Below are 13,746 nucleotides of genomic sequence, written 5' to 3'. Positions count from 1 at the left end.
AGCTTGGACTCCGATACATCCAGAGCATGAAGTCAGATCAGTACTCTCATATACGCTTCTGCCATTTCTGCCCACAGAGCTCTCTGGTTGCGCTCTTGGCAGGTGGACGCAGAATCCAGAAGGGTTGTTGAAGATTTACAGTTCACTGGTGATATGCTTTGGATCCAGGAGGCCTTACTCTGGTCCCTCGTTTCAGTCTTTTCATGCGCCACAGCCCTTTCATGGTAAGGGCCGAGGTGCTCCCAAGTAGGCACGGGGTGGCAGAGGTAGAGGTCATCCACAAAAGGTTGCATGACAGGTACATAACTCGCTTAAGGTCTTTTCAACAGGCTTGGTCAGCAAGAGGCTGTCCAGTCTCTGCAACAATCAACTGTGCTTGTTCCGGTTCCAGTGCATCAACGTGGTATGGGGCTTTACTCAGACCTTTGTGTGATGCCCAAGCTGGATGGTTCAGTCAGAGCCATCTTAAACCTGAAGTCTTTAAACTAGTATCTGAAGATGTATCGTTTCAAAATGGAGTCACTTCAGTCTGTCTTGCGAGTTGGAACCAGCGGAGTTCCTAATTTCCCTGGATATAGTAGATGCCCATCTCCATGTTCCCATTGGGGAACCGCATCAGGCTTTCCTGCGTTTTCCAATTTAAAAAAAAAAAAAAATCACTAACAGTTTTGGGCGTTGCCGTTAGGGTTATTCACGGTTCCCCGCATTTTCACCTAAAAGCCTATTATTCAAGGCTCCATCAGAATCTCTTTTCTTGGACCACGCCTAGCTGACATACCAGACACTTATCCAACATGGTTCGATAATCAATTTCTAGAAATCCAACATCAGTCCGTCCCAGAGACTCCAGTTCTGGAGATGATCCTGGATACGGCATTGCAGAGGATTTTCATTCTGGTAGACTAAGCCAGGATATCCGGTAGCTAGTCCTCAGACCAAAGAGGGTGTCCATGCTTCTTGGTTTACGTCTCTTGGGGAAGATGATAGCTGCTTTCGAGGCACTACAATTCGGACGATTCTACTCCCGAGTGTTCCAGCTAGACCTGCTATCAAAGGGGTCAGGGTCTCTCCTGTATCTACATCGACTGATCCATTTTGTCCCGGCTACTGGTCTACTCTGGTGGACACAATCCAACAATCTCTTGGCGGCCTGGAATTTCAGAAATGGACTACAGACGCCAGCCTCCGAGGCTGGGGAGCAGTGGTCCTTGACTATCACTTTCAGGTTCGTTGGTCCCCTCTGGAAACAGTGTGACCCATAAGTGAGTTTGAACTCAGAGTAATTTACTGTGCTCTGCTACAAGCAGCAAAGTTGCTAAGGTCTCTTCCGGGTAGAGTTCAGTCAGGCAAAGCGACGGTAGTCGCTTACGTCAACCGCCAGGGTGGAACTCGAGGTCTCATGGCCATGCGAGAAGTAACTCAGATTCTCTGGTGGGCCGACAGTCAGTCAGTAATCCTGTCGGCAGAGTATCCATCCCGAGAGTGGACAACTGGAAAACAGATTACCTAAGTCGCCAGGACATCCATCCCTAGGGGAAGGGAAGCCTTATCCAGACGTCTCCCACGCACTCGTGCGTCAATGCGGTCATCAGGTGGACCTCCATGGCGTCCAGATTGAATCATCAGCTCCCAGCATACGTGTCAACTACTCGGGATCCGCAGGCGACGGCAGTCAACACGCTAGCAGTCCTACAACTTGGATTACCGGTTTACTCCGATTCCACTAATTCCTCGTTTACAAAATAGAATAAAACACAAGTAGGCCTCAGTCTTCTCGTGGCTCCGAACTTACCTAGGAGTAGTTGGTTCCCGGACCTTCCTGGCAAAAGTCCTGTGGCCTCTTCCTCTTCGCCCGGACCTTCTGCAAAAGGGTCCTTTCGTCCACCCCAAATTAGCACAACTGCATTTTACGGGGTGGCTCTTGAACCGATATTTTAGGACTCAAAAGCATCACAGACTCATTTTTATTTTTTCCCACCATGTTTCGCGACAGGAAACCGGTTACGGCTGTGCATTATCATCGAATCGGGCGCTCTTATATGACAGGGGTACCGGTCGAGGCTTTCCGTCTAGGACTTTGAGGTTGTCCCGTTTTTTGTTTTTTTTCTCCAGACCAGATTAGTTTCTGGCCTGCGATTGGGATCTTCTAAAGTGCAGGTTTCTGTTACTCTCATTTTCTTTCACCGTAAGTTGCGCCTCATACCTGAGATGCAGCCATTTCTTCAGGGGGTGTTGCGGGAGCAGCCACCTTTTCTACCACCTATAGCTCCTTGGGGCTTCTCTTGGCTTTGTCTTTGGCGTGCAGTGTTTCGGAATGGGGGGGCTCTGTAGCCGCTTTCCTCCCTGAGGTGAGGTCGGCTTCCCACACAAGCCAACCTTTGGTGGTGCCTCCTTTGGTAGACGGCTCGGGTGTGTCTTCTACCCTTGATGTGGGTTGAGCTCTAAGTAGTCAAGTGATGTCAGTAATGATAGTCGGCCCCACACGTTCTGTGGGTGCAGGTGCCTCCTCTTACAATGGTGCCATGCGGCCACTTGGTCATTGGTTCACAAGTTTTAGCCGCCTTGTTCTGCAGGTTCCTCAGAGTGCCCCCCGCCCATGGGGAAAACTTTGGGACGTCCCCAGCGTAAGCACCTCCAGTGTCCTCTAGTGGATGAAAGAGAAAATGGGATTTTGGTACTTACCGGTAAATCCTTTTCTCTGATTCCACAGGGGACACTGGACACCCACCTCAGCGCTCTTCACCTGCCTGTTAGCTCCGTATGTTGTATGGTTTTGTTGTGTGATATTTCTCCTTTTTCACTCCTGTTGTTCTCCATCTCCTCTAAACTGAGGGCTGGTGGGGAATAGAGGGGGAGGAGCCTCACACTTCTGAATTAATTAGTGCCAGCTCCAGCTAACCACGCCTCTATACCCCCAGCGTAAGCACCTCCAGTGTCCCCTGTGGAATCAGAGAAAAGGATTTACCGGTAAGTACCAAAATCCCATTTTCCTTAAAGTATGGTCTTGTCGTAAAAACTACAGCACTCTGGTTTTGTAGTTGTCAGGATTTCCTTATATACTTATTTGCATTGCAGTATTTGGGCAGTGTAACTAATATAAGTTTTAGCATGACGTTTGCTGTATGTTACTGTTAACTAACTGACATGAAGTACCACAAAACATGTCAGGTGTGTTCAGGCTCTCCTGAAATATAAGTAAATAAGGACCAGTCTTACCTTTTACTCTCCCCATAAACTGAAGCAGCAAGAAGTATGCCAAGTCACAATCTCTCTACTCCATGTTGTTCATTTAACCAAGTGTGATTCACTTACTATGCATGAAGCTTCTGCCTTTCTGTTTCCAGAGATTATCCAGGAGAACTGCCTGTGTTTGTTGGCACTAATGAAACTACTAATGGATGCCTCATTTCCCAAGCTGGAGATAATGTATTTTCTGCAGTCAAGTAGGTGTCTGACATGTAAATGGTTTTATTTCTTTGTTAGAAGGGAATCATTTGTTTTTGTGAACATTGCATTTTTCCTGCATTGGTGTAATAATGCTGTATATTTTACTTATAGTGACATTAAAAGGAATGCTTACAGATAGCTGCTAAGGCCCGCAAGGCACAAGTGGTTCTAAAGGGCACTAAACTTGCAGAATCTTCAAGTAACAAATGCAAGATACTGTAGCACTTGATGGTATAAGCATTGCAGTATCTTGGGTAATAAAGGCAAAGAACTAGTGTAGAATCCTCTATTGCTAATTAAGCACTGAAACTAAGAATAGAAGTAACAATTCACACCCATATTACAAAATGCACTACAATATTAAAAAATTACAAATGTACCATAAATGTTTGCACAAAAAAAATATTATATATAATTTATAAGTTTGGTAGGTAAATGCAGATTACTCTTCTCAGTACCCTGTATGGCAGTTTGTATTTTTAATACCGGACGGTGCATATATCGATTTCCCAATGATTGAATCTGAACATTTATTCAAATAAGTTATACTGTTTTAGCATGCAATGTTCAGTGAGTGTAACAACCTGGATAAAATGACAATAGGCCAATGAGCTGGCAACCATGTAATCCAGGATTTAAAAGTTATTAGGATTAAAAACATGAAATATCATTTGTAGCTGTTACGAGGGAATCGGTATGAAATACCGCCGGCCGCATGGCATCTCGGGGTCAGTGCTAGCCATAGTCCCGTAGGAGGACCCAGACTGCAGCCGGATGCTAAGGGGACAGGTAAGGCGGATCACCACTGAGTGTGGACGCAGGCTCTATCCACCGCGTTCCAATAGACAACCAGGGATATTTGGTGCGGGAACCAGCATCCCGGGGGTTAAATAATCAGCAAGGGGAGACGGTTTCCCCATTAAAGTGGCTCCTCCCCTCAGCTCAGGGCGCCTTTTCTCTGTGGTCTGGCTTCTCTGAACTGTTCTCCTTCTCGGCCACACCCCCTCTGAGGTCTCCGGTAGCCATTTTCTTCAGTGGTGCATTTGCAGCTGTCAGGACAGCACGTGGTCCATTCCACCTAGATACCTCTCCCCGGAGTAAGCGTATGTAGCGCTATAATAGCCTACCAGACCCTGAGTCTGTGTAGTTGAGTATAGTGCCAATGTATATAGTGCAGCAGTATCTCTGCATTGTATGTGACTTGTGCTAGCGCTGCCTGTCTGTCTGTTTCTACTGTCAGCATATATCAGTACCCTTTTCTACTTCAGGGTCCATAGGGTATCCACAGGATACCTTGGGTATAGGTGTGACGTCAGTTATCAGGCACCATAGAGTTAAGCTTTCAGCCTCCCAGGATGCACTAGGGTCCCCCTCCTATACCCTGCCCCCGAGCCAAGGCACCTCAGTTTAGTTTGGTGCCCGGCCGGAGTCGGGTGCACCTGTTGGAGTGGGGGCTAGAAGAGCCCCTGAAGCTTTTTCTTCATGCAGCTGTGGCTGCACATCTGGATGAACAGCATGGACAGTCAGTCCTGACGTCCATGCTGTCTTCCCTACACCCCCGCCGGTACCAGAACGCCGGTACCGATCCGGGGATGCTGGTGAGCATCTGGGGTCACCGCTAGTTGTGATGGCCGGATTCAAGGGGGACAGCAGGTAAGCAGCGGGGTCCCGCGGTGGGTCCCCGCTGTCATATGGTCCAGAGTCCCCAGGCAGGGGGCTCCCTGGGGACTGGCTTGCAGCGTGGAGCCAGGTATTGAACCTGCGCTTCCACTACCCCCTGGGACAGCGGACCGCAGCAGAGCGGTAGCGCTGCGGCGTCCCGGGGATTAAAAGCATGCCAGGGGAGCGCGCCTTCCCTGTCTCACAGCCGGCGCCTCCCCCGCTGCACACAGCCCTCTCTGTACACTGCCGACTGGTCCTGTAGCAGCGCTCCTCCCCCAGGCCAGCCTCCTCTCTGCTCCTCGGCGGCCATCTTTTCAACGCATGGTGAACGCTGCTGGAAGCGCTGGACGGAAGCATCGTGGTCTGGGTCTCCCCGCATACCTCTCCTCCGATTTGGGTCAGGTCTGTGTATGCTGCGCTGTGTCCTACCAGGCCCTGTGTCTGCGTAGTTGAGTGATCAGCGCTGTTAGTGCAGGAATTGATTTTTCTTTGCATTGTATGTGACTGTGCTAGCGCTGCTGCCTGTAACTTTTCTTCTAACTGTCAGCTTTATTACTGTCCCTGTCCTTTCTGCTAAGCCCTTGCGGTGCGGTGCTGCAGGGTGGTCTCTCGCCTATTTAATATATAATTGGTGAGAGGGGTCACATACTTGGTGCCATCATGTCTGAAAGTGATTTTCCTCTCCGACTACAGTGTGCTACGTGTAAAGTACCGTTAGCGGAGGGGGAGGGTAGCGCGGAGGGCCTCTGCCGGCAGTGTTTGTCTATGGCGCGGCCTATTACGGTTACAGCACCGGTACAGGAGCCGCCCTGGGCTTGTTTCGCTCAGGCGCTTACAACCTTGGTGGGCCAGTTAGCTCCGCAGCCCGCATTTCTGCCGATGGGTTTGTCCCAGCAGTCGGTGGTGTCGTCACCCAAGCAGGGTTTCCCACGACAATTGGTGGTACCCCACAGTCTCCCTATTTCCCCGCTCCCGGTTTCTCAGGAGCCGGCGTGGGTTAACTCCCTGACGAGTTCTGTACAGCACTTGTCGGATGTGTTGCAAGGGGAGTCTGTGATGCGGCCACATAAACGGCCGGTGGCGTCTCTGTCGGCTCCTTATGAGGATGACGAGGGGACGTCTGATGATGGGGAGATACTGGATCCTTACGATCAGGAACCTCTCCATACTAAGGACGCTGACGCTAAGTCCAAAGTATATATTCCTGGACTTATTCGGGCAGTCCGCACAGCCTTGGTGATTGAGGACGAAGTTCCCCCAGCGGCTAAATCAAAGTATGCCTTTTTTAAAGATGTGAAGGGCGATGCCACAGTCTTTCCTCTTTCAGGTCAGTTAGTGGACCATTTAGAGGAGGCGTGGAAACAGCCTGGCAAAAGATACCAGCCGCAGAGGCACCTGGCAGTGGCTTATCCGTTCACGGATAATTATTTTGCAAAGTGGGAATCCCCTCCACAGGTGGATTCTCACGTGACCCGTCTTGTCCGTAGTGCCACATTGCCGATGCCATCCATGTCCTCCCTTAAGGATGCTACGGACCGCAAGGTGGAGATCTGCCTGAAGTCCGCTTATTCCCTTGCGGGGGGGGGGGGGCAGCACTGCCGGCTATGGCCATATGCTGGGTTGCCAGAGCGATGGAGCGCTGGGCGGATTCATTAGAGGCATCTTTTGATTCAGACTGTCCGGCCGAACAGGCGGAGTTGATTGGTAATCTCCGTGATTCGGCCACTTATATCAACGAGGCGGCCTTAGACATTAGTACTCTGGTGTCTAGAATTTCTTCAGCAACGGTGGCTGCTCGTCGCACCTTGTGGCTGCGATCCTGGAAGGCGGACGCAGATTCCAAAAAGGGTTTGGAGGCGTTGCCATTTACTGGAGAAGTTCTCTTCGGTCCGGATCTGGACAAGATTGTGGCCACGCTGGCGGCAGCCAAATCGGCTTGTCTCCCGTCGGCCGCTGCTCCTTCTGGTTCTGGACCATCGTCCTTTCGGTCTTATAGGGCCCAGGGCAGGCCCAAACCACAGTCTTTTCCTCGACAGGCTGGCCCTAAGAAATCGGCCAAGCCCCGGAAGCAGGCATGGAGTACCAGACGTCCGGCCCCTAAGCCAGATGACAAGCCTGCGGCCTGACGGTCCGGGCCTCCCTTTGGGGGATCCCAAAGTGGGAGGCCGCCTGCTGCAGTTCGCCCAGTGTTGGTCGGTCACTACGACAGACACTTGGGTTCTCGAGGTGGTCTCCCACGGGTACGCCCTCTCTTTCCGGCACAGACCCCCAGCTCGATTCTTCACCACGGGTCTACCATCAGACCGGAACAAGGCTACGGAGCTGCGGAAGGTATTGCACACTATGCTCCAGGCTGGAGTTATAGTGCCTGTTCCATTCTCCCAGAGGGGCCAGGGTTTCTATTCAAATCTTTTTTTGGTACAGAAACCCAATGGGTCGTATCGTCCGATTCTCAACCTCAAGGCTCTCAACAAGTCTTTGCGGGTTCCTAAGTTTCGGATGGAGACCCTACGGTCCATCATTCTGGCGCTGGAACCTGGGGACTACATGGTGTCATTGGACATACAGGACGCTTACCTGCATGTCCCTATTCTTTTGCGCCATCAACAGTTCCTCAGGTTTGCAATCCGCAGCGACCACTTCCAGTTTCGGGCGTTACCTTTTGGCCTGGCGACAGCACCACGTGTGTTCACCAAGGTGATGGCGGTCATGGCGGCTTCTCTGCGGCTGCAGGGAGTCCGCATGTTGCCGTACTTGGACGACCTTTTATTGGTGGCAGGATCTCCAGAGCTCCTTCTACGCCACTTGGACCTGACCATTGCGCTACTGCAACGGCACGGCTGGCTAATCAACTGGCAGAAGTCCACTCTAATCCCGTCTCGGCAGATTCTGCACCTCGGAGCCTTATTGGTCTCAGAACAGCAAAGGATCTTCGTGACGGGGGAAAAGATCTCTGCTTTACAGTCGAGGGTGCGCAGTTGTCTGCACAGCCGCCGGGTGTCTCTACACTCGGCGATGAGGTTACTGGGCTCCATGGTGTCGGTATTCGACATGGTGGAATATGCCCAGTTTCACTCCAGACCTCTGCAGCACCTGATTCTGTCCAAGTGGAACGGGCTGCCTCAGTCTCTGAAGTCCCAGACGATTGTGCTCACCCCGGAGGTTCGCCTGTCCCTTGCCTGGTGGTTACAGACGACCCATCTCAGCAAGGGACGTCAGTTCTGGGTTCCAAATTGGGTCCTGTTGACAACGGATGCCAGTCTTCGGGGCTGGGGAGCAGTTTCGGGTCCACACTTGTTCCAGGGCAGGTGGACGCCGACAGAAGCGGAGCTTCCAATCAATATCTTGGGAACTCCGTGCGGTCTTCAATGCTCTCCTGCAGGCACATCGGGTTCTCCAGGGTCGTCCGGTACAGGTCCAGTCGGACAACGCTACCACCGTGGCCTACATAAACAAGCAAGGAGGAACCCAAAGTCGGGCGGCTCTCGTATAGGTCTCTCGGATCCTGGTATGGGCGGAGCGCAATCTTCCGGCCATATCAGCGGTCTTCATCCCGGGAGTGCTAAATTGGGAGGCAGACTTTCTAAGTCGCCAGGACGTTCATCCGGGGGAATGGTCCCTGCACCCGGACGTTTTTCAACTGCTGGTGGACAGATGGGGTCTTCCAGAGATCGACCTTATGGCGTCCCGGCACAACAACAAGTTGCCGGTGTACGGGTCTCGCACAAGAGACGAAGGGGCGTCTCTGGTGGATGCTCTGTCCGTCCGGTGGACGTTCCGGTTCGCATACCTGTTCCCTCCGGTCTCCCTTCTTCCACGGGTAATCCGGAAATTCAAACCGGAAGGAGGGACGCTCCTGTTGATAGCTCCCGCGTGGCCCAGACGGCACTGGTTCTCAGACCTTCAGGGTCTGTCCGCGGACAGTCCTCTGCCGTTGCCGCTACGACCGGACCTTCTGTCACAGGGTCCTTGTCTTCACCCGGACCTGACTCGGCTGTCTTTGACGGCGTGGCTGTTGAGACAGCCATGCTGAGGTCCAGGGGTTTTTCCAGCTCTCTGGTGCGTACCATGTTACGAGCTCGGAAGCCGTCTTCCGCGAGGATATACCATCGCGTGTGGCATACGTCCTTCCAATGGTGTCGACCGAGAGGTAATGCACCGCGGGAATTTCGTCTGTCTCGGATACTCGCCTTCCTACAAGCGGGACTAGATTATGGGCTTCGCCTTGCTTCTTTGAAGGTACAGGTTTCGGCCCTGTCTGTCTGGTTTCACCGTAGGATTGCTACAATCCCGGATGTGCGCACCTTTATGTAAGGTGTTCTCCGTATTCAGCCGCCCTTTGTTCCACCTGTGGCGCCTTGGGATTTGGCTGTGGTCCTGAGAGCTCTCCAGGGACCGCCGTTTGAACCACTGGGCTCAGTGGATCTTAAATGGCTAACAGCTAAGACTGTTTTCCTTCTGGCTATTGCTTCGGCCAGACGTGTTTCTGATTTAGGGGCTCTTTTTTGTAAACCCCCTTTCTTGGTTTTTCATGGGAACAGGGCAGTGCTCCGCACTCGGCCCGAGTTTCTTCCCAAAGTTGTTTCCCAGTTTCATGTTAACGAGGAAATCGTTGTTCCGGCCTTTAACTCACCTGGTCTGTCAGTGGGTGAGGCCTCTTTGGATGTCGTGCGGGCCTTAAGGACTTATATTGACCGCACTTCTTCTTTTAGGAAGTCGGACGCCTTGTTTGTCCTCTATGGCTTCCGTAAAAAGGGTTGGCCTGCTTCAAAGCAAACTTTGGCAGCCTGGATCCGTATGGCTATTTCTGAAGCTTATCTTCATGAAGGCCTGCCGGTTCCTCCTTCTGTGAAGGCTCATTCCACTAGGTCTGTGGGTCCTTCGTGGGCAGCTCGACGTGGTGCCTCTGCAGTCCAGATTTGCAAGGCTGCTACGTGGTCCTCTGTCCATACCTTCGTGAGGTATTACAGGTTTGACACCTTCGCCTCTCAGGATGCTTCCTTCGGGCGGCAGATTCTCCTTTCTGCACAGGAGCGTCCCCACCCTTAAAGGATACTGCTTTGGGACATCCCCAAGGTATCCTGTGGATACCCTATGGACCCTGAAGTAGAAAATATGAGATATGGTAAGAACTTACCCTTGTTATCTCTATTTCTACGAAGTCCATAGGGTTCCACGGAATCCCGCCCTGTCGCACCTGTGCTGCAGATGGGCTTTGCTCTGGTCACCGGTTTTTCCGTCTCCCTTTGGTGAGAATGTGATTCTTGTGTGTGTCCAGATCTTTTTTCTCTCTCTTCCTTCTCCTCCTCCGGCCTATGGCTTGGTAACTAACTGAGGTGCCTTGGCTCGGGGGCGGGGTATAGGAGGGGGACCCTAGTGCATCCTGGGAGGCTGAAAGCTTAACTCTATGGTGCCCGATGACTGACGTCACACCTATACCCCAAGGTATCCTGTGGAACCCTATGGACTTCGTAGAAATAGAGATAACTAGGGTAAGTTCTTACCATATCTCATATTTTTTTCACTCTACCCTAACATACAGGTGTAGCCAGGGTGTTTCTTGTACCTCATATCTATAAGGCTTCATATTTGTGAGGTTGGTCACATACAGTTGTGCTCGGCACTCTGCCATATCTGGCTGTGTGTTCCTGCAGCATTCACCAAGCATCAGACAGGGTCACTATATTGCAAATCTACGGGTATCTTGCGTACTCGGTGGTTTCATTATACCCAGTACCAGATTGTATATCACATTGCTCTGCAGTTATAGCTGGCAGAGGCAAGGATAATGAGCACACAAATAAAGTGGTATTATATGTTTGCGCCAAGCTGACTGCTTAGGTGAGATCTCCTAAGGGGGAGGTATCTAACTCCTCCAGTAGTAAAACTTGCAAAAATGTCAGGTATCCCACCGTAGCGCCTGCTCAAAAAATAATCAACTGATACTTAGCTTATATGTATCACGGATATCTTTGGACTTCTTATCTCCGAATAGTGGTGAGGTATAAGCAATGTATATCATAACATGTGAAAATAGGAAAAGAAATCTAGTGCAGATGGTCTAACAATGAATTCATTAAAATACAAATGGAACCTTTTCCAAAATTACTGATACCATGTGCATAAAAATGCTTGTATGGAAGATACTTAATGTATAAAGCACATTTATTCAGAGCACAAGTTAATATCCACATAAGCACATACAGTACAATACACTAAAGGAGCTTCTAGATGGATAATGAGCATCCTTTGAAACATCAATACACCATAGTCACAGGTGAAGTTGGCCTCCTACCAGAATCCAGGTAAGCAGATGCATGTAATAACTGGGAAGATGTAAAAAACCCGGGTTCAGCCTCAGCTATTTGTCCTCATCTATCCCACACTGGTTCTGGGTGGATCCTGTGGCCCCTCTTTGCTGCCAACGCGTTTCTACCATTAAGGTCTTTGTCAAGGCAATGAGGGTCTAGTGATATGGGTCACCTTAAATACCCTTATCAATCAAAATCTAGATTGCTGAGAGGAGCCATCTTCATTTCAATGTATATTTGTACAGTTCAAAACATAGATTCATATATAACAATACATACAATCATTAAAATCCTCTACTCTTATATGTTTAAAATCAATAAATTGTCCATATTAAACACACACCCAAAACATTTTGTTTTTACAGCGCAGAAAACGGCATCCGTGTCACTTCCGGTCCTACCCATAAACAAATCCACGTGTGTCTTTTAGTGCATATCCTTCCGGTGGTTCATGTAAGATATAGGGTGCTTGGGATAAATAGTTCCTTCCCCAAGTATCGAATACCCACATAGGTAACGTCCAGGCACTATATCCTGCTGACGGACATGAAGTCCCGTTACTCCAGGTGCAATGGCCGGAAGTCCGCGTCACACAACCCGAGGATTCTGGGACTTGTAGTCAAATAGTCCCGCCGATCCCGGAAGTCCATGTCACACAATGCAAGGATATATGGGGCTTGTAGTAGGAATGCCCCACTAATCCCGGAGGTGACATATCGGCAACCATGCCTTCCGTATAGCAAAAATACATCGCATGCACTTTAGTGGTGGCTAAGGCTCATAATTTGGAGGGTCCATTTATCCCATGTTAACCTATCAGAAACGTATATCTGTAAGATGCCAAAATACACAAAATTCAATATACCAAACCTTACGCTAATCATTTAAGTGACCAAATGTACATAATAAATATATACATATATAAGTAATAAAATCTTCATATAAATAGTATACCTATAAATATATAAAAATTTAAAAAAAATTTATTTAAAAACCATTTAATTTCAAAATCCTTATTAATCCCTCCCGGATGTAGAGTTTTAAGAGAATAAATATAATACATCTCTGCTTTAGCTAGCTCATGAGATAGATTATTATTTCTCCAATTCACTTTCACCTGTTTTAAAACCCCAAATTCTGTAATTTCCCCAATATTCTTATTATGGATGTCTTTAAAATGGGATGACAGTGCGTGGGTCTCTAGACCCTTTTTAATATTACGATTATGTTCTGCAAGTCTTATCTTTAGGGGTCTGGATGTTCTACCAATGTAATGTTTATTACAATTGCATCCTATATAATATATAACATTTTTTGAGTTGCATGTAGAAAAATCTTCTATTTTTTTCTCTATACCATTAATTTCTACATTAACACACTTCCTAACCCCCTTGACTGTCTTACACATCGTACATATACCACATCTCTGAAAACCCTTAGTGGTAATTCTACCACTAGTCCTAGGAGGTGAAAGTGCACTTTTAGTAACCTTATCCTTAATGTTTTTAGCTCTCCTATAGATGAATCTTGGTTTTTCCGGAAGTAAAGGTTTAAGAATTTGATCTGCTTTCAGGATAGGCCAATGAGTTAGTCTGTGATGACAAATTCTTAAACCTTTACTTCCGGAAAAACCAAGATTCATCTATAGGAGAGCTAAAAACATTAAGGATAAGGTTACTAAAAGTGCACTTTCACCTCCTAGGACTAGTGGTAGAATTACCACTAAGGGTTTTCAGAGATGTGGTATATGTACGATGTGTAAGACAGTCAAGGGGGTTAGGAAGTGTGTTAATGTAGAAATTAATGGTATAGAGAAAAAAATAGAAGATTTTTCTACATGTAACTCCAAAAATGTTATATATTATATAGGATGCAATTGTAATAAACATTACATTGGTAGAACATCCAGACCCCTAAAGATAAGACTTGCGGAACATATCCGTAATATTAAAATGGGTCTAGAGACCCACGCACTGTCATCCCATTTTAAAGACATCCATAATAAGAATATTGGGGAAATTACAGAATTTGGGGTTTTAAAACAGGTGAAAGTGAATTGGAGAAATAATAATCTATCTCATGAGCTAGCTAAAGCAGAGATGTATTATATTTGTTCTCTTAAAACTCTACATCCGGGAGGGATTAATAAGGATTTTGAAATTAAATGGTTTTTAAATTTAATTTTTTTAAATTTTTATATATTTATAGGTATACTATTTATATGAAGATTTTATTACTTATATATGTATATATTATGTACATTTGGTCACTTAAATGATTAGTGTAAGGTTGTTTTGTATATTGAATTTTGTGTATTTTGTCTTCT

General features: G+C 48.2%; 1 protein-coding gene across 1 annotated transcript in view; it reads left to right on the top strand.

Annotated features, from left to right (window-relative positions):
• The window catches only part of HPF1 (histone PARylation factor 1), a 40,424-nt gene that overhangs the window by 7,538 nt on the left and 19,140 nt on the right, over positions 1-13,746 (top strand). The window contains exon 4 of the mRNA XM_088448461.1: positions 3,345-3,443. Within this exon, the coding sequence (XP_088304587.1) occupies positions 3,345-3,443 (99 nt within the window). The remainder of the gene's footprint in view (positions 1-3,344; positions 3,444-13,746) is intronic.

This window comes from Taudactylus pleione, unplaced genomic scaffold (assembly GCF_031769625.1).
Source record: "Taudactylus pleione unplaced genomic scaffold, aTauple2 ptg000021l, whole genome shotgun sequence".
Taxonomy (NCBI): domain Eukaryota; kingdom Metazoa; phylum Chordata; class Amphibia; order Anura; family Myobatrachidae; genus Taudactylus; species Taudactylus pleione.
Note: the sequence above shows the minus strand (reverse complement) of the source record. Positions and strands in the feature narration are given on the sequence as shown.